This window comes from Cephus cinctus, unplaced genomic scaffold (assembly GCF_000341935.2).
Source record: "Cephus cinctus unplaced genomic scaffold, Ccin1 Ccin1_scaffold0191, whole genome shotgun sequence".
Lineage (NCBI taxonomy): Eukaryota > Metazoa > Arthropoda > Insecta > Hymenoptera > Cephidae > Cephus > Cephus cinctus.
Window position 1 is genome coordinate 548,332 of NW_014332912.1, and position 25,201 is coordinate 573,532.

At 34.0% G+C, this 25,201-nt stretch overlaps 7 protein-coding genes across 13 annotated transcripts; 2 read left to right on the top strand and 5 right to left on the bottom strand.

Annotated features, from left to right (window-relative positions):
• Positions 1 to 202: 202 nt before the first annotated feature.
• On the bottom strand, positions 203 to 909 carry LOC107264729 (gamma-secretase subunit pen-2). Its single transcript, XM_015733298.2, has 3 exons — positions 746 to 909; positions 558 to 662; positions 203 to 446 (listed from the first exon to the last, which is right to left on the bottom strand). The coding sequence occupies exons 1-3, from the start codon at positions 804 to 806 to the stop codon at positions 307 to 309; spliced, it is 306 nt and encodes a 101-aa protein (XP_015588784.1). The 5' UTR covers positions 807 to 909; the 3' UTR covers positions 203 to 306.
• Positions 910 to 1,061: 152 nt separating this feature from the next.
• LOC107264724 (zinc transporter ZIP9) lies at positions 1,062 to 4,037 on the bottom strand. The gene is made up of 5 exons (XM_015733284.2): positions 3,750 to 4,037; positions 3,446 to 3,575; positions 2,857 to 3,083; positions 2,343 to 2,477; positions 1,062 to 2,250 (listed from the first exon to the last, which is right to left on the bottom strand). Exons 1-5 carry the CDS (start codon positions 3,843 to 3,845, stop codon positions 1,999 to 2,001), a joined length of 840 nt encoding a protein of 279 aa, XP_015588770.1. The 5' UTR covers positions 3,846 to 4,037; the 3' UTR covers positions 1,062 to 1,998.
• A 232-nt stretch (positions 4,038 to 4,269) lies between these two features.
• Positions 4,270 to 8,884, bottom strand: LOC107264719 (transcriptional repressor protein YY1). Of its 2 annotated transcripts, none has more exons than XM_015733279.2 (3): positions 8,362 to 8,884; positions 6,411 to 6,966; positions 4,270 to 6,278 (listed from the first exon to the last, which is right to left on the bottom strand). In XM_015733279.2, exons 1-3 carry the CDS (start codon positions 8,846 to 8,848, stop codon positions 6,164 to 6,166), a joined length of 1,158 nt encoding a protein of 385 aa, XP_015588765.1. In that variant the 5' UTR covers positions 8,849 to 8,884; the 3' UTR covers positions 4,270 to 6,163. The 2 variants fall into 2 exon arrangements, with proteins under 2 accessions (XP_015588765.1, XP_015588764.1); XM_015733278.2 differs by having other exon boundaries at positions 6,411 to 7,005; positions 8,362 to 8,882.
• Positions 8,885 to 8,898: 14 nt separating this feature from the next.
• On the top strand, positions 8,899 to 10,865 carry LOC107264720 (E3 ubiquitin-protein ligase FANCL). The gene is made up of 7 exons (XM_015733280.2): positions 8,899 to 9,032; positions 9,148 to 9,452; positions 9,533 to 9,634; positions 9,730 to 9,977; positions 10,097 to 10,286; positions 10,376 to 10,600; positions 10,684 to 10,865. The coding sequence occupies exons 2-7, from the start codon at positions 9,159 to 9,161 to the stop codon at positions 10,783 to 10,785; spliced, it is 1,161 nt and encodes a 386-aa protein (XP_015588766.1). The 5' UTR covers positions 8,899 to 9,032; positions 9,148 to 9,158; the 3' UTR covers positions 10,786 to 10,865.
• On the bottom strand, positions 10,635 to 12,232 carry LOC107264723 (NADH-cytochrome b5 reductase-like). The gene is made up of 4 exons (XM_015733283.2): positions 11,762 to 12,232; positions 11,453 to 11,684; positions 11,168 to 11,379; positions 10,635 to 11,087 (listed from the first exon to the last, which is right to left on the bottom strand). The coding sequence occupies exons 1-4, from the start codon at positions 12,021 to 12,023 to the stop codon at positions 10,897 to 10,899; spliced, it is 897 nt and encodes a 298-aa protein (XP_015588769.1). The 5' UTR covers positions 12,024 to 12,232; the 3' UTR covers positions 10,635 to 10,896.
• Positions 12,233 to 12,344: 112 nt separating this feature from the next.
• Positions 12,345 to 14,825, top strand: LOC107264716 (proton-coupled folate transporter-like). Of its 4 annotated transcripts, XM_015733271.2 has the most exons (8): positions 12,356 to 12,542; positions 12,646 to 12,761; positions 12,841 to 12,896; positions 12,954 to 13,214; positions 13,284 to 13,633; positions 13,749 to 14,028; positions 14,104 to 14,286; positions 14,425 to 14,825. In XM_015733271.2, the coding sequence occupies exons 2-8, from the start codon at positions 12,697 to 12,699 to the stop codon at positions 14,655 to 14,657; spliced, it is 1,428 nt and encodes a 475-aa protein (XP_015588757.1). In that variant the 5' UTR covers positions 12,356 to 12,542; positions 12,646 to 12,696; the 3' UTR covers positions 14,658 to 14,825. The 4 variants fall into 4 exon arrangements, with proteins under 4 accessions (XP_024937758.1, XP_015588757.1, XP_024937757.1 ...); XM_025081989.1 differs by having other exon boundaries at positions 12,356 to 12,761; positions 13,512 to 13,633; XM_015733272.2 differs by lacking the exon at positions 12,841 to 12,896.
• A 611-nt stretch (positions 14,826 to 15,436) lies between these two features.
• Positions 15,437 to 25,099, bottom strand: LOC107264726 (cdc42 homolog). 3 transcript variants are annotated; one of them, XM_025081994.1, is made up of 6 exons: positions 24,962 to 25,099; positions 24,258 to 24,902; positions 21,229 to 21,440; positions 17,301 to 17,481; positions 16,912 to 17,090; positions 16,408 to 16,799 (listed from the first exon to the last, which is right to left on the bottom strand). In XM_025081994.1, the coding sequence occupies exons 2-6, from the start codon at positions 24,553 to 24,555 to the stop codon at positions 16,677 to 16,679; spliced, it is 993 nt and encodes a 330-aa protein (XP_024937762.1). In that variant the 5' UTR covers positions 24,556 to 24,902; positions 24,962 to 25,099; the 3' UTR covers positions 16,408 to 16,676. The 3 variants fall into 3 exon arrangements, with proteins under 3 accessions (XP_024937763.1, XP_024937762.1, XP_015588772.1); XM_025081995.1 differs by lacking the exons at positions 17,301 to 17,481; positions 21,229 to 21,440; positions 24,258 to 24,902; positions 24,962 to 25,099 and adding exons at positions 15,437 to 15,778; positions 16,010 to 16,335 and having other exon boundaries at positions 16,401 to 16,799; XM_015733286.2 differs by lacking the exons at positions 16,408 to 16,799; positions 16,912 to 17,090; positions 17,301 to 17,481; positions 24,962 to 25,099 and adding an exon at positions 18,136 to 20,521 and having other exon boundaries at positions 24,258 to 24,622.
• Between the last annotated feature and the right edge of the window lie 102 nt (positions 25,100 to 25,201).

Genomic DNA, 25,201 nt, shown 5'->3' on the forward strand with positions numbered 1-25,201 from the left:
AGTAAATCAAAATTTTGTTGTTCAAGTTTTTACCTTATATGTTTCCAATATTTAGAACGTAATAGATCAAGAATAATCTCAACGAGCATTCTACAGTTTTCCCATTTCAATGACAGGATTAACTTGCAGAGTTGTTCAGTAGATGAAATGTCAAAATCAATATGGGGAAATCACATGTCATAAACTGAAATGTGACTCACCATTATACTAAATCATTGATTTTATTGTCAGTACCATATTGGTCATTATTAAGAAACAAATATGAATAAATTATAGTACTGCATTTATTAATCACAGTTCAAATAATCATGGAATGCCACTTGGTATAATGTAGCTAATGGAGTCTGCAAATTCACCCCATGCAGCCCTTTGTGTTTGAAATGTAATGATCCAAGCTAACAGTGCAATTGTCCATAGTACAGCACCAATGCCAGAAAATATCACATCTGGAAGCATGAACAAATACTGTAAATATTGCATAAAGAAAACTAAAGTATTCATATAAAATATGAGGCTAATAGTCGTTTAAGCTAACATAACAATATGATAATACCAACATTTTTTAATCTGCTTTTGTTCTTCATAATGAGGTGCAACGAAGGCTTCTTTGGCGAACCAAATAGCATTTACAGTCCAAAGAAAGGGTAGCAAAGCAAAACCCGCTGTAAAATGTGATAACCTTTCTTCATAAATGGGGTTACGTATCGAGAAGGACTTTCCAATATTTATTAGTAATTATACATACCTCGAAAATACCATCTACAAAGGTTAAGTTTTTTTTCGTTAGGTACCTTTGACAAATCCATTTTCAATGTGAAGATATTGTAATAACGCAAGTGTTAACCTAAATTGTTTAAAATGACGTTTCACAGACCATACGACCAACAAAACAATTTCCGAATATAATTCAACAGTTCCAATTTTTGCTATTGCAGCGCTACTGTTCCTTACGGAAGTAATATGATAATAATAAAAAAGAGCAAAGAGAAATTGACTATGTAGCTCTAAGTAAGGAAAAGAAATAAGCTGGAAGATACTCTTGAAAATAAATATATGATCAGTTTATTACAAATATGATTTATTGCATTTTCTCATATTATCGCGAAGTACTTGTTTAACAAAATATACAGAATATAATGTATTGTATTATAGTATCTTTTTTAACAATTAAATTTATAAATATGTACCTTGCATAAATCTTTTCGTTAAAAAAAATTACATAAACGCAGGAGCGCCATAACAATTATTTTCAAATCCAGTATGGTACAAGTCACCGCAATTATCATTTTTCCGATTAAATTATTATATTTGTAAACTCAAGTTGTAATACACTATAAAAAAATTCTATAGTCTTTCTGTCTTTTAACACCGTTAAGTGTATAGGTCGTCGTATTAAAGTGTTAGAAAAATTTAGTTCATATGGTTAAAAGAGATTTTACACATCTTTTTAAACAATTAGTATAATTCGCTGTTAAAAGACTTTCATGGGTCCCTGTATAAACTCCAATTTCAGAATATGCGCTAAAGGTATTTACAATTCCATAGTAAAGGTAAATATTGGATTTTTCAACAACTCGATTTGTACATCTATAAAATTCGTTATAAAAGGAACTAGTAGTCTTTTACGACATTGCAAATAGCTCATCATAAGCCAAACGAACTAGTTTTCAGGACTGCCGATGTAGTTCATATATGTACTTTCCTTTACAATAAACAATATGAAAGATATAATATAAATGTTCATTCTATATGATTCGGTTGAGGTAATGTCAAATTAAAAAGTATATAAACAATATAATGGATATCTTTTGATTGAACAACAATGTCTTGTAAATGCGCGTCTGAACACAAATCTCAAAAATTGATAGGAAACTCGCCAAAATTATATTCTTCAATTGAACAATAAATATGCATGTAGCGATAACGGCCAAGAAGTTTGTTGCAAGGTACAAAATAAGTAACTATATTTTGTGCCGTTAAGACGCCATCTAATGTGTGTCAATGATGATGGCCGGTGGTGATGAGTGCAGGTAAAAACGAACCAATAACAAGTGCTACTAATTCTTTAAATTTAAGGCCGGAAGAAGGTGGAGGTGCCCCCTCTGTTGTTGGTAAATGTGAATAAGAGGAACTTCCTCTCGCCATTAGTTCTGGCAAAACATGTACAGTAGCAACATACAAAAATGTGCCCGCACTAAATAGCATTGCTAGTCCGGTTGCGTTGACATTACTGAGCGTTTCCTTACCCTCCTATAATAAAATTGACGAGTATTATACAGCGATTAACAGAAAGAAAATGAAATATCAAATAAAGAACGAACTATTTATATTAGTTCATTTACCTTTCCAATGCCAAAATATGTAATAAGAGCAAGACAGGGAGCAGATAAAGAAAATACTAATAAATGTCTCCCTATACGCTTTTTATCTACTCCTTCATGGAGTAAGAAAGATACCAGTCCAAATGCAGCAGGGGCCTAAAATAAAAAGGAATGATAATTAATAAGACATGTCCTTTTTCAATCAGTACGTGGGGAAAATAAATTTTGTAGAAATTAAGGGTTCGCATAGACCAATATTTTTTTGTTTACAGATATTTATAAAATATGCAGTCCTCACAAGAAACACTAGTTGGCAAAAACATTGTTATGTTTAATAAAATTATATTGCAAGTACTGCTTATATATTGAAAGCCACTGATTCTATGGATGATTAAGTGTCTGATATACAATGAAATTGAACAAGACTTGATAAGATAGGTGATATCTTTTATAGATATTTTATGGAACTATCCATACTATGTTGTAAACGAAATACAAATGAATGATAATATATTATATAAAAATTTGCTCTTACCTTATGTAACATTATAGCTAAGAACACTATTACTTCTACATCAGCTTGAGAAGTGGTTGCAGCTGCACCTAAGGCTACCCCATCAGCTGCAGCATGAACTACTAACCCTAATGTTGCTGTGACACTTCTTTCTTTGCCACCACTCCTTTTGGCTGAGCACTGATCCACCAGAAGCATAAAAACAAAGCCCAATACCAGACTTATACCTATCAAACTGTGAAGATCATCTATAAAAAGTATGAGAGCAATCTGTTATTATCAAAAAAATAATTTCTAAATGGAACTGTTATAACAAACAACAAATATTCTAATAATTCGTATAGAGAATAATGGAGTTCATTTTTTACCATATTGAATTGCTAATCATGAAAATATGACAAAAAGGAAACTCATAAACTTTATTTTTTGTTTTATAGTTTAGAAAGTAAAAGAAAGTGAAAACACTCATTTATGAACATCATTTTTGTTGTAAGATACACAAGTGATATTAAAAATGACAATATGAAACATGAAGTGACAGAGACATTAAATAATACATTAAAAGGAAATTAAATCTTTTAAAAAATATTCTAACAATCAAAGGTCTTACTGTGAGAGTCATGGCTGTCACCAGCATTTGCACCACTGAATAAAGCTCGTACACCTTCTGGTATAATAACAGCTAACGCTGTGCCAACAAGAAGTCCAGCACCAAGAACTGAAACCAGTTGTAACTTATCCTAGAAATGGATAACAATAACGTATTAAAGTTATCAGTAGAACAATTTGTTATGAATAACAATGCAAGTAAGATGGCACAGTATTACAGATTGATACAGCATAAAGGTGAATTGAAAAATTGAGTGTTACATTGACATTGAAGTTAAAAAATAATATTTGATCAGTTCACATACCTCAGAAAGATTCATAACAAGTGGTAAATATCCTGCAAGATAAGAACCAACCAACATAACCAGGGAAAGGAGCCACAGCATCCAAGATTCTTCCATTGTTAATAAATTTCTTTTACAATTAAAAATCACTGATAAATTGAATGCCTTGCCACAGCGTCACTCCCGCGTTCTATATAGTCGCTTCGCAAGAATTTCGCTGAAGCATCAAATAATTTAGCTACCGCATGCTGGCAGCAGGACTTTTCTCCTGCATTTTTTTGGCAACGTAGCTTTCGCTTTGCAAACAGAGTCTCTCTGGGTCTCTGGTGGGAGATTTGACACATGACAGCTGAATTTAGTACAGAGAATCACCGCGCTTTCAGCGCCGTTGGCGGTATTTTTAAACCGTAACTCCAAAATGTATACTTTTTGTTAGTCTCAGCATATTATGTATTTTTCATTACCGTTTCTCTTATAAAAATAATTACTATAGTTAAAAAAAAAGGAAAGGAGACAGAGATGTAAAGCGTACAACGATTAATAACACATCAATCAGTCGTATTTACTTATTCTAGGCATAATATAATAATGATGAAAAAACATACATACACGATGGATGACAAAGAATAAAGTAAGGTTGGAGAGCCTAAACTTATAACTCCTGTATTTGTCCCTCTTTTCTGATTTTTCGTTTTTCTATTAATCCACAAACTTAAATATATACCATTGAGATGGACAATAATGATATTACATACAATAAAATTCACTTTTTTATCCCTAATGATAAAAGGTGTCTCCTGCTTGACTTTTCACGTTATACTGGGAATAAATGTACAAGCCATATCTCACGTATTACACAATCCTTGAATAATTGTATCGCCCACGGAAGAAACACGTAATTGGAATTGTAATACAAATTTAACTAGAGCAATGGCAATGCCAATTAATAATTTACGAAATAATATTTCGCTGTTAGTATCGATAGGCCCTCGCATTTCGTCGGCTTATCAAAGCTCATATGTTACAATTAGAAATTTCATTAAGTAAAGTACTTCGCGTTAACTGTTACATACTTAAAGGACTATATAACAAAGTATTCATGTCTTAATGGAAATAATACGAACCTATAGTTCTACTTGCTTGTAATCGCTTTCACTTATAACTTGCTCTTACAGTCTTCCTTCCATTATTCTCGCCGTAAACGGGAGTAAATTTTTATATTTTCTTCAATGTCAATTTATCAATTAAACCCCGCTGATATCGAAACTAGAATATATTTGTATACTCGCATTGAACATCCATTCCCAGACATATAGTACTAGACATATTAGATAGACTGAGGTCGTTTTTTATTCGATTGTTGAGACATATTAAAATTCAAATGAGAAAACCTTATTAAGAAATTATATTTTCTTATGAAAACGTCATTGTATGGCGTTCATGAAACTCTGCTGTATTCAGTATAGAACATGTACATAAGTCATGTAAATGTTGTACAATATATCATTTGATCTTCATTATGAAAATATTAAATAAAATAAAATAATCACCGACATGTTTCCTTTACACTACAAAATATTATAGAGGCAATTATTTTCAAGCAAATATGCACAATATTGCAAATCAATTAGAGAAATCGCGAAATTTCGTATCTATATATGCTACGCGAAATTGTTTCACGCGGCTTTGATATTAGTAAATAAGTCGTAGGTAATAGACTAAATTTTGCAACAATTGAAATACAATTGTAGCAAGTGTTGTACAGTTGCTGATCATATATATCGCTCTTTCATAATTTGCACCCATTCAGTTAGGAATATTAATGATAGTTATATTTTTATACGATAACTTCTGAGTAAAGTACCTTGTCGATTTCCAACTTTACAAGATAACGTTCCAGTAATATTCGCGCAATTTGTATCCATATTAATGGTAAACATTAAAATGTAATTGATATCAAATCGTTAAAATTACATAACCGTGTCTGGAGAGAAAGATGCGTTTCATGGTTTATTCTCATCTGAATTTTTCCAAAATATACTGTATACAATATTTGATTTTACATATAAATATATACAGTCATGTGTTATGAGCACGCACTAGGATATTTTATAACATTTTGACATGAAATTGAGCGGTGCGCGACAGTCTACCTTGCATGTCTCTGAAAAAGTACACTCTTCCTCTAGTGTAACTTTATTTCGTTTTCACGATTGCGTAGTGCTCCTGACGTTTTATTATCTTTCTTGGATCTAAGCACAGAGGTATTAATCGATTAATTAACTCGAATCCTTAAGATAGCTAATAGCTTTAGTATCCTCCTGTCCTCATCACTCGCTTGCGTTTTGTAAATATGTACACTGTTTTAATTAATAATTAATGGTTATGATACTTCATACGAGGCTCATCATGGGGAAACTCGGCATTTAGGGGGGCTAATCAGCATAGACAATGAATTGCTGATTGTCCACATCAGCCACTTCAACTTGAACAAATTGAGGTTGTTGTAACTGAATCTGTGATACCTGTCTGCCAATGGCATTGCGCGATCTGCAAATAGTAGTGAATTCTTGTTAAAAGCCAGTTTCCTCAATGAGTTTACGAGTCAGCGAATATATATGTTACAATGATAAAAATTCATGCACAGTTAAGAAAGAAGAACAAATAATGAATATTACTTACTTTGCTTTCGCATGAGTGAGTATGTGAGACTTCAGATTCGTAGACTGGGCAAACTTTTTGCTACAGCCGTCAAAAGGACAGACATACGGTCTGTCTCCAGTGTGAATCCTAACATGAGTCCTCAGGTTGAAGTCCAAACTGAACCTCTTTCCACATCCTTCGAATGTACATTGAAAAGGCTTCTCTCCCGTATGGACGAGCTGGTGCCTCTTAAGTTTGGAACTTTCGACGAAGGCTTTCCCACATTCCGCACAAACGTGGACGCGGGGCCCATGGGTATGTAAATGCTTGCGCATCGCGCTGTTGTCCCGGAACATCTTCGTACATCCTTTATGGGGGCATGCGATCGTGCGTTCAACGCCGTCAAGTATAGCTGGTTTGCGTACTTTTAATTTGTGCCCAGGTCGCGCGAATTCCGCCAACTGCTTAGGATCCGAAAGGTCGAGGCCTGGCATCCCATCAGATACCGAACTTCCAGAGTGGTTGAACTTGGCCGTCGATTTGCCAGTCATGTATTCTGTGTAGTCTGGATCGGGCTCTGGATTGGAGCCCTCATCTGGAACATCCACCAGGTGAGACGCTAATAGGACACTCCCTTTAACAGCAACAAACAAGCAAACCCAAACAAAAGCTATCGCTTTGTATCACTTTTGAATTGGTGTAGAGTAAGGAAGTGTCTTGATCTTGGATCTCATACCATGCTTCTCTATTCTTACATGTACTAAATCATTATAAGGAAATAGCATGATTTCACGAAACCCTGACAATATTTTTCATACCGCGTGTAATGTCTCCTAATTTTGTTGCTTCCGAATGTTATAAAATAATTAATTTCATAATGTTATGATAAACATCTAATTATCTCTCTTATGGTATGACTCTTTTACATTGATATATTATTATTTTTAATGTAGCTCTGTATCAATGATTTCTAAATAAAATAAACTTAACAAATAAATAATTTAAGTATACTTATTACGTAGTTAAAGCGTAATTGCATCCTTCAGTCATGTTTCATGTTGATTGGCAATGGATAGATGGGATCCTTGTCTATATTAAAGTCTAAACGTGGTTATAAAAGTTTTTAATGGAAAGCTATTTTGTCATTGCATATTGTACGCTTATATTATTTGGGGTCCTACCTAGTTAAGTATATTAGTGATAATAAATAGTCGACAAGAATATTGTTAAGATCATTTATTATCACATGTGTTGTCAAATCTGTAAACGATTTTAACAAATTTAAAACATTATCAGTGGGCATGATAAATATGAAATATTCGATAACAATATATTAAAGTTCAGTTTCTAAAGAAATCGATAAAAGTATATTTGCATTCGAATTTTAAATACCCACAAAAATTAAACGCGCAGGGCATGACGGGTAACCGACTAGAATGGCGTCAGAATGTCAAGATGGCTTTTGTTCGAGGATATTACTGTGTCATGTGTTTTGCTATTAAAATCTGCTCCAGCCTGTACTCAAGCGCTACCAAACAGTTACGAAAAAGTTTATCTCATGCTATTTCAGCAGACTGGGGGGATAAAACATAACGAAAGGCACAGCATAACAGCTCGAATCCAGTATACGTTGCAGTCTTTGTCCATCCGCCAGAAATCACCTCCGCCATCATTCTCGAAATGGCCGATCCACGCAAAAGAAGCCATTTTCAAAATATGGCTGCCCCCTGACAGCATAATGGCGTTCCCTCGATCAAAACAAACAACACGGACTGTCAACAGGACCGCCGGTATTAAAATACGTTCAAATTTCCATGGGTTTTCTTGGCTCATTGCGTGCAAAACCACTCTATCGATTGGAGCATACCGGAAGTGCGTGCCTGGCGTGTGTGCGTGGAAAATTCCTATATGCGGATATGATTTTTTCGTATACCGCGGGTTTGAGATGATCCAAAGTGTCCTAAAGGTTAAGAGAAAGGTCGTAGCTTACCGTCGTCAGTACCCGATGCCCACATTGTCACCGAGAATTCTCCTTCGAGCGTCTTGATCTGCACCTGCTTCTGCTCCCACTTCCTAGTCTTGGTTTCTGAACCCATATCACCGAAGATTGCGTGATCTGGCGCCCTGAATCTCGCAGTACCACCCTTCCTAGCCTTCTTGGGACCCTTTCTCGAAGGACCCGGACTCGATTCAACATAAATATCGTTGTCTGGCACAGGAATTTGGTCGTAAACGCTGAGCGGATCCCCACCGACGATTTCCTCTTGTGTCTGCAGTATGATTTCCTCGCGGCCCGGCTCTGGGAGCGGTTGCAATGCTATCATCGGCTGCCCATCCTCTCCCTCGATGGTCGTTTCCACAGTCTCGCAAGGTATTTCCACTGGAATCGACTCGATTTCGACCTCCTGAATGTCGGGTTGGATCTCCACTTCGGTTATTATGTCCGAGGACGCCATATTAATCTCTGCTGACGCCATGTTACTAATCAAAATGGCTGGCCACGGTCGCTCGCGCGACAAGCAGGCGGCAAGTCCTCCGTCACGTGATTACCCCCACCCTTGCTGAAGTCTCCCCACTTCTGACATACCCGAAACGATTAGTGCACTACCTTACATCAGAATGTACAACTTTGGATACTCTGTCGATACATAAGTGTCAAATGTAATTACCAGTTATCACATATATAAATTATATTTAGAATCAATTAATTACAGTTCTGTTTTGTAAATTTCTTTATTCTTGATATGATTGACCTGTTCAAACAATTTCTTTACAGGATAATTCATAATGGATGGAGTTTCTGAAGTATTAAGATGGCATCCCGGATTGGCTTTAGTTTCTGAATCTCCATTTACATGGGATGGGTTACTGAATATTCCATGGGATATTGGGGGAAATCAGTGTACAAGAATACGGATAAAATTCATCGTACCAGAATATCCATACTTGAATGATGCAAAATTATATTTTGGACCTGATGTAACTCTCTTACATCATAGAAAATTCGATGCAACTGTTCAAAGTTTGCTTCGAAGTGCATCTACAGTATCCTCATTCTTAAGACAATTGCAAATGCATGCTGTATGTACAAATGGATATTTGCTCCATAGAGAACGACAAATGAGAATCAGAATTAACTTATATTTTTGATTGATACACAGTGCCATATAATTAAAACAAAGTCTGGTATTTGCCATGGAACTACTGCACATACAGGAAAAGGAATGCTTGACGATTTGAAAAATGCATTAAACACGCCAAGTGTAAGATTCTCATATTAAAATAATATACAATCATATTAATTTCTAGTTTCTATATATATTTTTCAAGTTCATGTTATTAATAATTATTTCTGCAGGATGTTCAACTTTCTTCAAACAGCAACTTAGACCTTATTAAGCTCACATTAAAAGATGTTTCAATTGTGATACGCAGAAACAGCAATTCTATAAATCCTTGGGAAATAGTTACATCATACTTACCTGAAATACCTGGAGTTGAACCACTGGGGAAAAATGTTTCCTCTTTGCTTGACATAAGAAAGAAATTCCAAATGCATGTTCAACTATTAGAAAAAACTTGGCATACATTGTTTCTGATAGACAGGTAAACAATACAGATGCAAGTGGCAATTAACTTTGTTACCTGTAAATTATATTTTATAGTTGGTTTAGTTGACACAGATGAAGTGCTATTTTCCATATTTTAATTTTCATATATTTTAGAAATTTTCATGTGATTGATCCATTGGAACCAAAACATCATCATTTCTATCGACGTATTTACTTGTCTCAGATTTTATCCGTACTCATAACAATTGATCCATTGCATCCAAATGAGCACCCACATATCAAGCTTATGGGTTGCAATACAGAAACAGAAAAGTATACAGAAATTATATCAAAGAATTTAGAAGTACATATGATTTCAGTATATAAGTTTCGTTTGATTATAATATTATATTGTGTACTATTATTTGGATAACATATATTGACTGATTTCAGAACTGGGATCCAGAAAATGATATAATTCAAAATCTTCTATCTTTACTAAACTTGACTGAGTTTCCACAACCACCGATAGATGATAATAAAGATAAAGGTGGTATAGTCAATGATGACGAATGTTGTATTTGTTTCTCATATGAGTTGGACAATGAACAAGCCCCAGAGAAAATATGTGACAACAGAAAATGTAAAAGAAGATTTCATACTTTGTGCCTTCGAACGGTAAGATTGTAAAATAAAATAACAACGTCGTGAATAAATATAACAATTTAAAGAGATTTATTATTAATATAAATAAATTACAGTGGTTACAAGGCGTTGCTGGAAATGAGATAGTATTTGATCATATTTGTGGTAAATGTCCAAATTGTGGAGAAAATATATCATGCTCAATCCCTTGTTATTGATTATCTACAGAATCAACTATGTATTAAAATCTTGTTATTGCTATGTTTAAATGAATAAAGACATACTTCTATTAATTTAATATTATTTTAATTTGACTAGAGACGATATTGCTATTTAAATATATGATAGTGTAAATAGCGTGTGTCCCGTATTATTTTTTCTAAACCATCATTAAATTCCGGCGTTCCACATATTAGTATTAACGTTGTTTGGAGCGAATGATATTTTAATAATTCACGAACAATGCCCTCCTTCAGTCGACCATGCTCCATTTTTAAACCGTTTAAAGTGATATCACCGTCTGAAGAAAATACAAATTTTAATCGTAAAGAGAATGAACCAATCATCGATGCATACATCACGCGTGTATTTGTGCTTTACCATCTTGAGATATTTGTAGAGTGCATTTAAAATTCCAATAATCTGCCAAGGCTCTTAATTCTTTCTTAAGAGGTACATGCGCTAATGATCTAAATCCTGCGATCAAATGTATTTTCGTTTCTTCTTCGTCATTATCAATAATAATTGATTTCGCTATAGGATAAAGACTTGCAATACCAGATCCAATACTGAACATAAGAATTTGTTCATAACTAAAATAAATAATAATAATTAAAATATCGTGATCGATGCGTCGAATTAATGCATATCATTTTATTAACATACCTGTTACTCTTATATAAAAAGTCGCCGTACGGTCCTCTAATATCAATCTGATCATCAATTTTTAGTTGCTTAGCATAATTGCTAAAACTACCTTTTGCATAAAGTTTAACTAAGAGCAATAAATTATTATGTGTCCACAATATCGGTGTAAAAGGTCTGGATAGGGTTGGCGTATGTAAGATAACGTGTTGTCCCGGATTTAAAAATAACTGAGCAGAGTGCTCAATATTTCCTTTCATGTAAAAAAGACGAATCATTTAGAAAGGTTACTTTGTAACGACGTATCATTATTTCTAGAAATCATTATACCTTTATACTTTAATCGTATGAAAATACTGTCTGCGGAAGCAGTTTCAATGCCAGTGACTATAAACTTTTTATATTCTACGAGATTCAATAAATTCCTTTTGTGCCTTTCGTGTACGCCAGCGAGCTTGTTCGTTTTCCATTGTTCTAGCAGTCTTTTATGTACATCAAGAATACAAGGATCGCATCCATTACCGCAACAGTCTGCTTCATTCGGTGTCGTTGGACGGCACATATTTTCATTATCCTCTTCGGATGAGCTCATCGATTATTATAAAGTATGCTAAACTTAAGTAAGTCAACATATAACAGGGAAACCGTGCACAATAGATAGTCGCGTTACGTGGGCTTTATCAACTATATTAAACTTGTATCATTGCAGTATAAGTACATATTGAGTACATGCGCTAAAGATAAAATTATGCTATGTGTTTCTAATAGAGGCTCTGACCAATAAGAAAATCTTGTGAGCTTTAAACTTCTCATATGGTCGCAATGAACATTGAAACAGCTGATATGTTGTCAGCTGAATCCAGTAAGCAAATCTGCAATACTTAAATTTACACCATAAAACCGTAATGGCTCTCCGGAATTTATCGCGATAACATTTGTGATTGGGAACAATGTTGGAATTTAATGATAATACGAATATAAACGCATATAAATAACCTGCAGTGGCATTAACTGGGATGCGTATAATTCTTTCGAATGAATAAAATATAAACTTGGAAAACATTCAAAATTATTTTGAATCATTATCACAGCAACGAAGTTATAAAAGATTGTAAGTATGGCCACTACTCACATTACATGCGTTGCATACCTTTTAATCTACTTCGTCATCTACTACGCTTGACAACCAACGCAACCATCCACTGAATTGTCAGTTCATTCTATGTGAGCACAAATATCATAACAATGGAGCCAGGGACAAGTGGATGGAGACGGTATATTATGGTGGAGCCTCCAATAATGATGCTGCTCTTTGCAGAAACAATGACAGGTATGTCAAACACCATATAATAATTCAAACTTAAATTTAAGATTATTTAGATAAAGGAGTATTTATTGTGTATTATCAGTTGTAGGAAGATAAACATTTATTTGGTACATCGATTCTTCTTTGTCTGTAATTTTGGTATGCTATTTTTTGCATAACGAATAATAAGGTATTTTATCAAAATTATTTCTTCAGGTGCTGTTTTAACGGATCTTATAGTATATCAATCTTGTACAGTATCATTAAAACTAAATGAAACATTGTGTCAGCTTTTGCACACAAATAGCAGTAGCCAAGAGGCTGCAGCTATAGAAGCCAAAGTTCAACCGTATGCTAGCATAGTTCTGATGTATGCATTTTTGCTTCGAACTGTGCTACCATCTTTGCTTTCCTTATTCCTAGGGCCATGGAGTGATAAATATGGTCGTAAGCCACTGTTAGTGTCAGGATATATGGGTAAATATATCTAGTGTACATCTTCAATTTTTTATGTACCCTAACATAATATTTCATTTTATATTGCAGGATTTTCATTAAAGTTTCTCATACTATCTATTTTGTGTAACTGGACTGTCAATCCTTGGTTCATGCAAGTTGCATTTATTCCTCTTGCCATTCTTGGTGGTTCTTGTAACTTGATGTTAGCTTCAATTTGTTATATTTCTGATATTGTGAAAGAGAATGATAGAGTATGGCAGCTCGCATGGCTAAATGCATCCCTATTATTTGGCATAGTTCTTGGTACATTTACAGGACCTGTCATATACAAACAGTATGGATACACTGCTGTTTTTGGAACTGCAACTTTATTTTGTACTCTGACACTTCTATACGTATTATTCTATGTTCCCGAATCTATAAAGAATTGCCCCAAGGTAAGAGACCAATGCAATTTGTAAAACAAGAATACCAGATTTGATATGGTGCATTTAATTCTTTTAACAATATCATACGCTCGAAATTTATACCTTTAATTTTTTCATCTTGCAGAGTTCATTGCAGAGTTTATTTGACTTCTCTTTAGTGAAAGAGCTCATTAGTACCTGTGTTAAGAAACGTGACGGTTTTAACCGATATGTAGCCTGGTGTTGCATACTTACACTCCTTCTTACAATATTTGCAATGGAGGGAGACGCTACTATAGGATTTTTGTTTGTAAGAGAATATTTTGGTTGGGATATTTCAAGCTACGCTAATTATACAGGCGCTACTGTAATATTGAGCATTGTTGGTACTTTATTTGCTGTTAAGCTATTAGCAAATCTTCTAGGTCAGTGGAAACATTAGCAAACATATTTTTTTCACTCGCAGATGATAAGCACTACTATATAATCATGTAATACAGGAATTTCAGATGCAGCACTAGCAATTTTATCTTTCATGTCGTTACTTGGTAGTGCAATTGTCAAATCTTTTGCATGGCAACCTTGGCATATGTACCTGTCAGGAGGTATAGGATTGTTTGGAGGTGTTCCTGGACCTATACTCCGGGCAATATTATCAAAATCAGTACCACCACAAGATGTTGGTATGCATATTCAAAATCTATACATTAAATGCATGAGCTTTTAATATTTTTTGTGCGAATTTTACTGATATTTATTACGATATTCTGTAATTGTTTTCTTACATCTGTTCCTTATATTTTTGGTATTATTTCATATAGGTAAGGTATTCTCTTTAACAACCTCATTGGAAACTTTAACTCCACTTGGAGCAGTTCCTTTATATACTTTGATATATAAAAATTATATGCCACCTGTATATTATCCATGTCCAGCTTGGCTAGTTTCTGTGGCACTCTACAGTATTGCAATTTTATTAGTGATGTGTATAGCTCGACGTACTGCCCGGTCAAATAATACTTCTTACGTACAACTGATTTCGGAAAGTGAATAAGAAACTTACGTATTTTATATTATATTTTTGACGTGAAATAATGTTCAATTAAACATTTTACAGTAAATCTAATGTAGAACATAGCTGTATACTACTTATTACCAGATACTTGATAGATTTAATATTTTAAATATTTTCCAGTAACACGTAATAAGTATAAACCAGTAGCAAACCTTATTCATTTTTTAAAGTCTTTAATAATACAAGACACTAAGTATTTGGTGCTAGTAAATATTACATGCCAAAGCTCAAGATATGTTTCATTGAAACATTAGATATAATATTATAATACTATATAAGCATAAATATATAGAATCAAGAATAAAATGACTGGGCTTTTAAAAAATTAAAAGTATGCAAATCTTGCTTTTATACTTTAACATCAACTAAACTAATATTATCTGTATCAATCTGTGATAATGAAAATCACAAACAATAGGTTGCTGTACTTTATTTTTTTTCGAATTTACTAATCAGTCCATTTTTTAATATGTGATATCGAATTTTTTGAATAGTTATAACAACTTGAATTACAAGCAATAATTTATATAGATTTGCAGATTTTAATTAATTAATAATTTATATGGGGAATGAAATACAATGTGATCCATTTGGAATGTATAGATTTTTTAAATTATATTTTTGTAATCAAATGTATAATAATATGTAATAATAAGTAATATGCATAATTTCGAAGTGTTTGAAAATAAAAGAACACCAACAAATTTTTTCAATATTATTACATTAAGCATATTATTAATCAATCAAAAAGATTGTCATGTATTTTATAATATTATATTTGAATATTTGATTGATCACACATCCACTAGTTTTCATGAAGTATTGAATTCTTAGATCATGTACCTAATATGAATATTTTACAATTCATCAAAATAATCAACATGGGCACCCGATTTATATTTTTTGGCTTTCAATACTTCAACTAAATGATTTACCGTCTGCTCTGTCGATAGAACACCATTTTTGTCTCTCATCTCATTGAAAGATGTTTTAATTTCAAGATCACCTGCCTCTCGACAAATAGTTCGCAGCATGTCGGTCTCCACTGGACCAGGTGAATAATTCAACACATTAATTTGTGGATTTTCTGCAGCAAACACCTACGGAATTTGAAAAATGGTTTATTTAAATATATTGCATATCATTATGAAATAAGTGAATCGTCAAAGAAATTACGATTGATTTCATGACAGTTATAAGATTATTAGAAATAACCGATAAATAACATTTTACAATGAATTAGATGTAAGACTTTAAACTTTGTATTAAAATGAAAGAATGAAAGGAAAACGGAAAATCTCACGACTATTATTATATAATACATAGATTACCTTGAAAAACATTTCCCTGGCAGCCTTTCCCGAACAATAGTAGCCCAATGTTTTCATTTCTTGAATACCGCATAATGATGTAATATTAATAACAAGTTTCTCAACATTTGTTTTCTCATTTAATAATTCCAGAAATACGCCATTGAGAATAGCAGGTGAAAAAACATTCAGATCGTAGTACTTTCGCCAATAATCAATATCTGTCATATCGATGGTTGACTTTGAGACGTCTCCAACAGAACCTGCATTATGAATTATTACTGCCAGTTGAAAATCAGCTGGATTAGCTTTTCCAAACGACGTTTTAATGATATCTAAAAAAAAGACTTAAGGTATTATGAAAATGATCAGTGTACGATCTCTTCAAAGCTTTTCAAACATTTGCTCTTACTTTTTAACTCCTGTGGTGTTGCAATACTTAAATCAACGCTTGCATAGTCAACTTTTAAATCAGTACGTAATTTATCAACTGTTTCTTTTAGACCAGTAGCATTTCTTGCCAATAAGAGAACATGTGAACCATCTCCTACTAGTGTTGAAAATGTTTCTGCAATTTGTCTGCCAATGCCTTGACTAGCACCGGTTATCAACAAAAATACTTTGCCTGATAGTTTCTCAATGGACATATTTGTAAAAATAATGTTACAGTATCAAAAATATTGTATGACTACTCTATTTTTTCCAGTTCCCCTAAATTTGATACTTCTACACAGCGATCGTTTTGTTCGTCAGTAACTGCTTGGAGTACATCTGCTTTCAAAAGCTGAATTAATTCACTAGCAGTTAGTGCCTGTCAATTATAAATATATGTATACTATAAAATTTCAGTGGGCATAAATACTAATATTTATTATTAAATGATACAACTCCATCAACGGGATTGATTGTATCCATCCATTTACCTGTAAGTGTGGAGCAATATGACGAATTAAAGGATTACTAATAAGTTCTGCTTCTTCTTCAGATTCAAACTTATGTCCAGCTGTTATAAATCGAGCAATAGACTCTTCTTTGACAACAGCTAGAGAATTTACAAGATCTTTTTTGGTTGTTCCTCCCTGAACTACCTTTAGTTTAGAATCTAACGACAAACAAGTAACAATCTGTGCATTTATACAGCATACTATAAATATGTGTAATATAATCAATCTATGCAGACATTTCGTAGTATTTGAAAAAAATTCAACAAGTTGATCAGTACATATAGCAATACCGCATTTCAATAGAATATAGATTACGCTATAAACTTCTTACAAGGATACAAGAACTGTAGGATAAAATATCAACTCACAAAGTCTTTCCAAGTATTGTTTCGAATCCGGCAATTTCGATGGATCCGAATAATCCTCAACAAAGCAATCCTCAAAACGATTGTTACATTCCAAAGTAACATTCACTTCTGCGCCACTATTCCACGGATCACTTATAGCGGTCTTCATGTTTTGCTTGACCTCCTTGGACAGCCCTTTCTCCTAATTAATTATCATTTTTTTTTAATCATCTTAGATAACATCCCGACTAGTACAAGTTATGTTGTATAAAAAATTCAATGTAACATCGTTACGAGATAATTGTGAATGATGGCGTTTACTTCGTTAACAGCAGAGCATATCTTAACCTCTATATTAAAAATTTATTCCGCAACTATTGTTTAACCCTTTTATCTGTACGTTAACAACATGAACTGATTTGACAATTAAATATCCTTCCATATTTTATTAACAGTTCCAATCCTCATTACCTCAAATAAATAGTGGAACGAATGAACGGTAACGAGCTTGATAAAAAGATACTCGCAGTAAATAGATGGCGTCTGAGCTAGTGTACATGTTTTGACTGCCCATACGAAACAATGATTTTAAAAGGTTTAAAAAGGGATACATGTCTATAAAAAAATACCATATACTTTATTGTTAAGGGTAAGCACATAACAATGCTATTAAATATTACAGTATTTCACTTGTAACAGCTCCTCAGTCTGATTTTTCGCTTACCACTGTTTATTCGCGTTCACTTAATACGCAATCATTGTTGATTACTCCGTATATTCTCGATACTGAGAATACTTAAAATAAACGTTTTAATATTTACAAATTGGACCGATAATATTAATAATACTAAGTGTCGATACACAATAACATATTTAGGAGTAATAATATTCATAGCGTCATGTGTATAGATTATAAACGCAGAACATATCCTTAGCTATATGTAAAACAAGAAATACCTGCTCTTTTGTTTATACATATTAGTAAATTAATATTTTATCAATTGCAATTATTTCGGCCTTAATTTCGTGCCAATATGACGATTCGAAATCGGCAAGATCAAGGGGCTGTCTAATTCTGATGTACAAGCACTTTGTGAAACTTATGCATACTTTCTCATATCAGAATAGTTGTTAAATATCGAAATATCGATGCAAATAACATCATATAAAAACAAAAGAAACATTTTACATAAGAAATGTGCTCAATGATGACGCCACTGTACTGAAATTTTCAACGTATCTGTCAATATTTTCAAAAGAATCTATAAGTTCTAGAACACGTTTAAACATTATCCCACTTACGGTTGTATCTCATAGTATGTATTTCAATAGTATTTACCCCGAGTATACTTGCGGTAACACTAAAGGGGACTAATGTAACACTTTTATGAAACGTGTACTAGTTCGTTAGCAACTAAGTTTTCTTTCATCTATTTCAAAACATTGGTTATAAAATATTTCCTATCTTTTTAACTAACAAGCTGTACTTTGATTATTGTTCAATGTGGTACAAAACAGCAGTATTTTTTTTTTAACATCGTTACAAGCTCAAATCCTTTGTGTAGTAGTGATTCTAGGTCTTGATATAACATTTCTGTCACTATAAACTTTGCCCTGTTATTACAGAAAACAGACAGCGTTAATAGCATACTGTTATTCCATTATTTACACAAAAATAGAACGCATGTTCTTACATACTTTTCTATTCAGTATTTCCGTGACATCTATATTTTTTATAAACGAGGCCAGTTTCTTTGCTTCCAATATTACATGCCAGTAATATGTATAATCTGTCGTTACGTCGTGTTGGTTTATACATATCTCGTATTGATAAAACGAATTTCGAAACTAAGTATCACAAAGGTGAACATAAAAAAAGCCCCGAAAAACATTGACATAAAATCACAACCGGCGAGTTGCCAATACTCTAGTACATAGTAATAAAAATACAACTAATATTAGAATAAATTACGCCAGCTTAGGCATCAGGAATATTAGCAGTGACTTAGGACCCGGCCACCAGAATCTCATACTATTCTCCTTGTGCATGGTGCATGGTTATTACAACAAACACTAGTTTTAAATGCAGATAAAAGTAATCTACATGACACAGCAATCAAGGAAATTGAAAACCCTGTTTGTTTGTTTAATTCCTAAGATCTAATTAGTAATGTTCAGTTAATTAGTAACGCATAACGCACACAATGAATCAGTTATTTTTATATTGTTTACCTAACAGCATTTCAGTTTAGCAAAGCATATGTTTCATAAAAAATGAAGCATATGTTTTTCAATTAAATTTATAAAAGCTTCAGGTAGATAAAAAAAATAACGTTACAATATAATTATCATTATATACGCGATAGTGCTGAGAACTAACAAAAGTTCTAAAAAGTCTGTCATAAAAGTCAAATTAAGTCGTATCTCAATATTATGCTTTGAATGTGTCACGATAATGATCTATCTTGAATACATTTACGTTAACCTTGCAGTATGACGTTTCTTCATTGACATGATATGAAATTGTATGAATTGCTTTTAAAAAAATTGGTACAAGCTGTCATAACACGCATTTAAAAAAGTAGCCTTTTTGCAGATTTAAAAATATAATCAAAAATAGCAAATAACTCTCAACTATTTTTGTATTCTCAACATGTGCGTGAGGGTTAGCTGGGGCGAAGAGGACGTTCAAGGCAAATAAAATACTAGCAAAGCTCATGATGCTAGATGGACATACATCTGGTCTCTCGTGTAAAAGTTCATCGTTCTCTCACTGTATGTCACAGAGTAATTCAGAGTATCCGCGTTCAACGGTACGTACGAAAATGCACATCGATAAATATAATTTTCGTTAATTTATCAATAATTTAATGAGACTCTGATAGCGAGGCAGCCACGAGTGATCACAGCGGAAATCTAGAGAGCTTGAATTAAAACTCCTACGAGCCCGTCGAGGGTGGCCTCTCCCTACAGCACAACCACCTGCGCCATAACGATGGCGGTTTTCTTCGACGATATAATAAATTGGCACCACCGCGTCTCGTGCTCAGTGCACTAACTATAGCCTGATCGAAGGCTTCTTTTAGATCATGCTGGGTTAATGCCGACGTCTCGACGTAATTCACAGCAGCCAGTCTCTGCGCTAACTGGTGTCCTTGAGTCGTCGTGATTGGAGCTTGACCGTATCTCGCCAATTGTAATGTCAATCGTACATCTGATCTTAGATCGCTCTTTGTTCCCACCTGAAATTGAAGTTAAACTATGTCTAAATAAGCTTCACGTACATCTGAAATGAATAAAGGCTCGAGGTCACCGATGTCTCGACAAGGAGCAGGTACGAGTTTCTTTTTTTTTCTTTTTCTTTAAATGGCAAGTAAAATGTAATTAGCGAGAGACGAGTAGACCAATGAAGGAGAAATAGGCTGCGGACGCGTTTAGAATGTACAAGTATGATTGAGGTAACATTTTAATGTTTGCCGTAACGCAGCCTTTTATCATTTGATTTACATAGATTATTTCTATAAGTCTGCGATGCGTTATGACACTGGCCTGCTTTCGCAATCAGAATGTCAATTAGAAAATGGGATAAAATATATATCCCTATAAGTACAGATATATCGGATTGTCTTCTATGGAATTAATATACTCAGTAACTGTTATTTCTTTTAAGAGATTTTAAGGAGTGATATGGGCACACCATTCGTAAAATTCGATCTGATATTGTATAATAGAATATACGTAGTTTGAGGTGCAATTGAAACTCTCTTAATTTTGACATGTGATGCACAGTCTATTTTATTTTCATAAACTAAGTGCTGTTACTATGATGGATGAATCTGTATTATCATCCATTTAGTCAAATGATAATGCGTCTACTGCGCACATAGTTGACTGCATGAATTAACTAATAATCTCGAGTAATACGTAAAGGTTAAAGTAATACTCTTACCAAAATAATTGGAGCATTAGGACAATATTTTCGTACTTCATCGACCCATCTAGACGCCACACTGTGATAAGAAGACGGGCATACAACACTGAAGCAAACTAGGAACACGTCCGTCTCTGGATAGCATAACGATCTCAGCGGATCAAAATCATCTTGTCCCGCGGTATCGCACAGTTGAACGTTGACCGGTTGTCCGTCGACATTTACAACAACTGTAAATTAAAAAATATATATTTAATTTTTTACTGCCATCTACCATTTTCTTCATACAATGAACTTAACTTATAACATGTATTGAAAAGATTTTCACTATTGGTTCATTCAACGTTACGTGCAACACATGAGGCAATTCTTGTATGCCTAGCAATAAAACATGAATCATAAATAATACAATGAATTAATATCAGTTATATTCTAATTTGTTGATATTATATTATTCGGAAGAGTTGTGTCATGGTGAAATGGGTTATGATTTCAATACCACATTTTCTTTGGTGGATTACAATAACTCTCATGGATTTTGCATAATGATAATGGTGGTAATGAGTGATAAGTTGATGAATAATGAACGATGTCAACTGTTGGAAAGGATATATTTAACAGTTAATTCATATTTTGTAAGAAAGTCTTAATACATAGTACACGTGGTATCAGAGTCAGTTGCAAATTAATGAAAACCTCATATCCTTCTCTAAACGATTTCGTTGATTCAACTACGGATTTATCATAAAGATTGTACCTATCTGTCATATGATAAGGACAGCTTGTAGATATATTCAATGTCGTACTAAGTTTGGGAGAATTATAAATATGGTACTATGGACTATTCTTACTTTTATAATGGGAAAAAAATGAATGAAATATATACTCTTTGCATTGATAAGCACTCACGCATATAAAATTGAAAGCTCATATATGCTGCTACAACTGAATATCCTTGCTGGCACAATTCTCAGTATTCAGCAAATTATATTTAGACAACTTGTGAACACATGTTTTACTGGATCAATAGTCTAACTAAAATAAATTCTGATGCGACAACATGAATGCAGGATATTTATAGATTATGGACATGCTACTATAGTAGTATTTCATAATATCTGCTCTAATATTATTGCAGTTGGCCAGTAATTGTATCATTATTCAATCTTTCCAGTGAATGAAAAAAATACATTTCATGGTTCATTATACAGGGTGTTCCGGAACTATCTGACCCGGTGGGTATAGCGGTGTTCAGGAGGCTTCACTGATCACGAAAATGACCTTCCTTTTGTCCGGAAGGTCATAGTTTTTAAATGGGAGCAGGTCAAATTTGACCAATCAGAGGGTGGCGTCAAGAGAAACGTAGGCACCTGCGAACTCTGAGTTTTCTTCCCTCGCTTTTGTTTCTCGGTGGCTTCATGCAGGATGACGTCAACCGAAGATATGCCCATTGAAAATAAGAAACGAGCTACCGAGAAACAAAAGCGATGGAAGAAAACTCAGAGTTCGTAGGTGCCTACGTTTCTCTTGACGCCTCGTTCTGATTGGTCAACTTTGACCTGCTCCCATTTAAAAACTAAGAGCTTCCATCGCTTTTGTTTCTCGGTAGCTCGTTTCTTATTTTCAATGGGCATATCTTCGGTTGACGTCATCCTGCATGAAGCCACCGAGAAACAAAAGCGAGGGAAGAAAACTCAGAGTTCGCAGGTGCCTACGTTTCTCTTGACGCCACCCTCTGATTGGTCAAATTTGACCTGCTCCCATTTAAAAACTATGACCTTCCGGAGAAAAAGAAGGTCATTTTCGTGATCAGTGAAGCCTCCCGAACACCGCCATACCCACCGGGTCAGGTAGTTTCGGAACACCCTGTGTTTAATGACGATGACCTTCTTCCTTATCAATAAAATTTCAAAAATTGTTAAATATTTGATATACTTCCAAATTATCTTGACTGGTTTTTTAAAATTGACTATACTGCATATACTGATAACAAAGACAAATTGGACTAACCTAACAACAGTTATGGATGTAATGTAAAATATCATTGTTGAACAATGACTGACACAATGTAAAATCATTAAAGAAGAAGACAGTTTTACAACTGATAGCGTATTATTATTTCCAAACAATTCAGTCTCAGGCAAGAAGCATGTTTTAGCAGGATCCTATTACTACATGGTATCTATCTAGAATAATTAAGGGATGTTTTAATTATCAATATTAACTGTTCTAATTATTGAAGAATCAGAAATTATAGAAAAAAATACACTGATACTTTTTGTTGAAAAATTCTCAGTACAAAAAAAACTGGAAACGAGTAACATCAGGTGGTTTAATGCCACATGATTGGCTGTCTGGTATTTTTGCTGCTGTATAGCCTACACACAGAGAAATAAGATCCCTGGCTTCCATAAGTTAGCATAAGTATTAGAGATCCTCTCCTTTTATGCTGCCAATACACTCAACAGTGGCAGTGTACTCTCACCTGTTGCCCTGTCTGTCTACTCCTCTGTACAGTCATGGTCAAGAGTCACAGTCCTTATTAGTCATAAACTGCTAACTGCATATAAATGATGTGAATATGATATAAACATTATAATACTATGTCCTAATATTAGAAACGTATAATAATAAATTTTGAATAAGTAATGCTTATATTTTGCAGTAATTGCACTGCAGTTCCTGATTTATCTCTATTATATGTGTCTGACTCATACTATTATAACTAACAGCAGATACATATAGGGTTTTGAGTAATTTAACTATTTTTATAAATACATTAAATTTGAAACTTTTTTCATACTGCATATAAATAGAGAATCTTGTGCATGCCAAGTGATATTTATCACAGTAAACACGTGAATAAAAGGTGTGCGAAATTCTTTAATTTACAAAATTTACATTAAATAGAACAATGATAAAAAACGAGCAACATACGGCCTAACTCCAGCTCTCAAGAAGACAATCGATAATGGAAAGTGGAATATCACTTTCACGTACTTACAGAGAAGTAAATATAAATTTATAAAAATTACAAGTTCACTAACCATTATAATTATCGAAGGCTGTAGGAACATATTCTCTGGGGAAACCATTGGTAGAGTAAGATACAACCAGACTCGTCTTCCCAACGGCACCGTCACCCACTAGCACTACTTTAATTCTCTTGTCCACAGAAGTAGAGTGATCACCATTGCCATTCTGATTTTGGTTCGTAATAGAGTTGGCTCTTTTGACTTGCATCTGCATCATCTGTCCGCCCTTGAGCAGCGGCTTCGTCCAGTTTGAATGCGAGGACGGTGGCATCGTTTCACTCTTCACCTTTCCAGAGCCACGGCCTCTCATACGGAATAGGATGCACAGTCTTGTCTAACCTCACAGAAAACAGGACGGGACATAGAGCACCGATTACTCTGTCCCGTCACAGCTGTTTCTCATACGTGCGCGACATGTATGGTGTTCTGACGAGTTTTGACACTTGTAGATCAGAATGACCCGGTGCTCTGCTGATAGCACAACACAGCACTCACCATCGCAACACCATACAAAACAATGCTCCACACTCTGTTCTTGACGAATACGAAAGAGGTATACTGATTCACCTGCCACCACGCGGAGCCACCTGCTGTCGTCACGCTACCTCACTACAAGTTCCGATACTCCGCCTGGCCCGTCTGGCCTCTGTTGCTCTCCTGGAAATTTCACGACAGAGAGTAGGACTGGATGGAACCTGATGAGAACCTGTACTTACCACCTGCCTGTGTAGAAGAGCAATATCTGAGAGGGACTTTGACAACGTCATTATTATATTCAATTCTGACGTTTTTCCGATGGAATATATGTCCTACATGCCCTACTTATTATGACTTAGATAGGAGTTGACTGCTATTGTTACTATTCAATAATTAAAATGTTGAATAACAAAGACAACTTTTATATTGGATTTATGATAAATGTATTATGGGTTCATTAGGAGTCTCAGTGATGGTTC

Excerpts from the sequence above, each read along its gene's own strand:
- LOC107264729 (XM_015733298.2), bottom strand. The coding sequence starts at position 806 with ATGGATTTGTCAAAGGTACCTAACGAAAAAAAACTTAACCTTTGTAGA. Across the intron at positions 663-745 it reads TTGTAGATGGTATTTTCGAG|CGGGTTTTGCTTTGCTACCC; the intron begins GTATGTATAATT and ends CACATTTTACAG. Across the intron at positions 447-557 it reads ACAAAAGCAGATTAAAAAAT|ATGTGATATTTTCTGGCATT; the intron begins GTTGGTATTATC and ends TCATGCTTCCAG.
- LOC107264724 (XM_015733284.2), bottom strand. The coding sequence starts at position 3,845 with ATGGAAGAATCTTGGATGCTGTGGCTCCTTTCCCTGGTTATGTTGGTT. Across the intron at positions 3,576-3,749 it reads TTGTTATGAATCTTTCTGAG|GATAAGTTACAACTGGTTTC; the intron begins GTATGTGAACTG and ends ATCCATTTCTAG. Across the intron at positions 3,084-3,445 it reads TGACAGCCATGACTCTCACA|ATGATCTTCACAGTTTGATA; the intron begins GTAAGACCTTTG and ends TACTTTTTATAG.
- LOC107264719 (XM_015733278.2), bottom strand. The coding sequence starts at position 8,848 with ATGGCGTCAGCAGAGATTAATATGGCGTCCTCGGACATAATAACCGAA. Across the intron at positions 7,006-8,361 it reads GGCATCGGGTACTGACGACG|GGAGTGTCCTATTAGCGTCT; the intron begins GTAAGCTACGAC and ends TTGCTGTTAAAG. Across the intron at positions 6,279-6,410 it reads CTCACTCATGCGAAAGCAAA|ATCGCGCAATGCCATTGGCA; the intron begins GTAAGTAATATT and ends TACTATTTGCAG.
- LOC107264720 (XM_015733280.2), top strand. The coding sequence starts at position 9,159 with ATGGATGGAGTTTCTGAAGTATTAAGATGGCATCCCGGATTGGCTTTA. Across the intron at positions 9,978-10,096 it reads ACATTGTTTCTGATAGACAG|AAATTTTCATGTGATTGATC; the intron begins GTAAACAATACA and ends CATATATTTTAG. Across the intron at positions 10,601-10,683 it reads ATACTTTGTGCCTTCGAACG|TGGTTACAAGGCGTTGCTGG; the intron begins GTAAGATTGTAA and ends AATAAATTACAG.
- LOC107264723 (XM_015733283.2), bottom strand. The coding sequence starts at position 12,023 with ATGAGCTCATCCGAAGAGGATAATGAAAATATGTGCCGTCCAACGACA. Across the intron at positions 11,685-11,761 it reads CATACGATTAAAGTATAAAG|GAAATATTGAGCACTCTGCT; the intron begins GTATAATGATTT and ends TTTACATGAAAG. Across the intron at positions 11,088-11,167 it reads TCTACAAATATCTCAAGATG|ACGGTGATATCACTTTAAAC; the intron begins GTAAAGCACAAA and ends TATTTTCTTCAG.
- LOC107264716 (XM_015733271.2), top strand. The coding sequence starts at position 12,697 with ATGGAGACGGTATATTATGGTGGAGCCTCCAATAATGATGCTGCTCTT. Across the intron at positions 12,762-12,840 it reads CTTTGCAGAAACAATGACAG|TTGTAGGAAGATAAACATTT; the intron begins GTATGTCAAACA and ends GTGTATTATCAG. Across the intron at positions 13,215-13,283 it reads GTTAGTGTCAGGATATATGG|GATTTTCATTAAAGTTTCTC; the intron begins GTAAATATATCT and ends TTTATATTGCAG.
- LOC107264726 (XM_025081994.1), bottom strand. The coding sequence starts at position 24,555 with ATGAGAGGCCGTGGCTCTGGAAAGGTGAAGAGTGAAACGATGCCACCG. Across the intron at positions 21,441-24,257 it reads AGCCTTCGATAATTATAATG|TTGTTGTAAATGTCGACGGA; the intron begins GTTAGTGAACTT and ends TTTAATTTACAG. Across the intron at positions 16,800-16,911 it reads ATATTGCTCCACACTTACAG|GCACTAACTGCTAGTGAATT; the intron begins GTAAATGGATGG and ends TATAATTGACAG.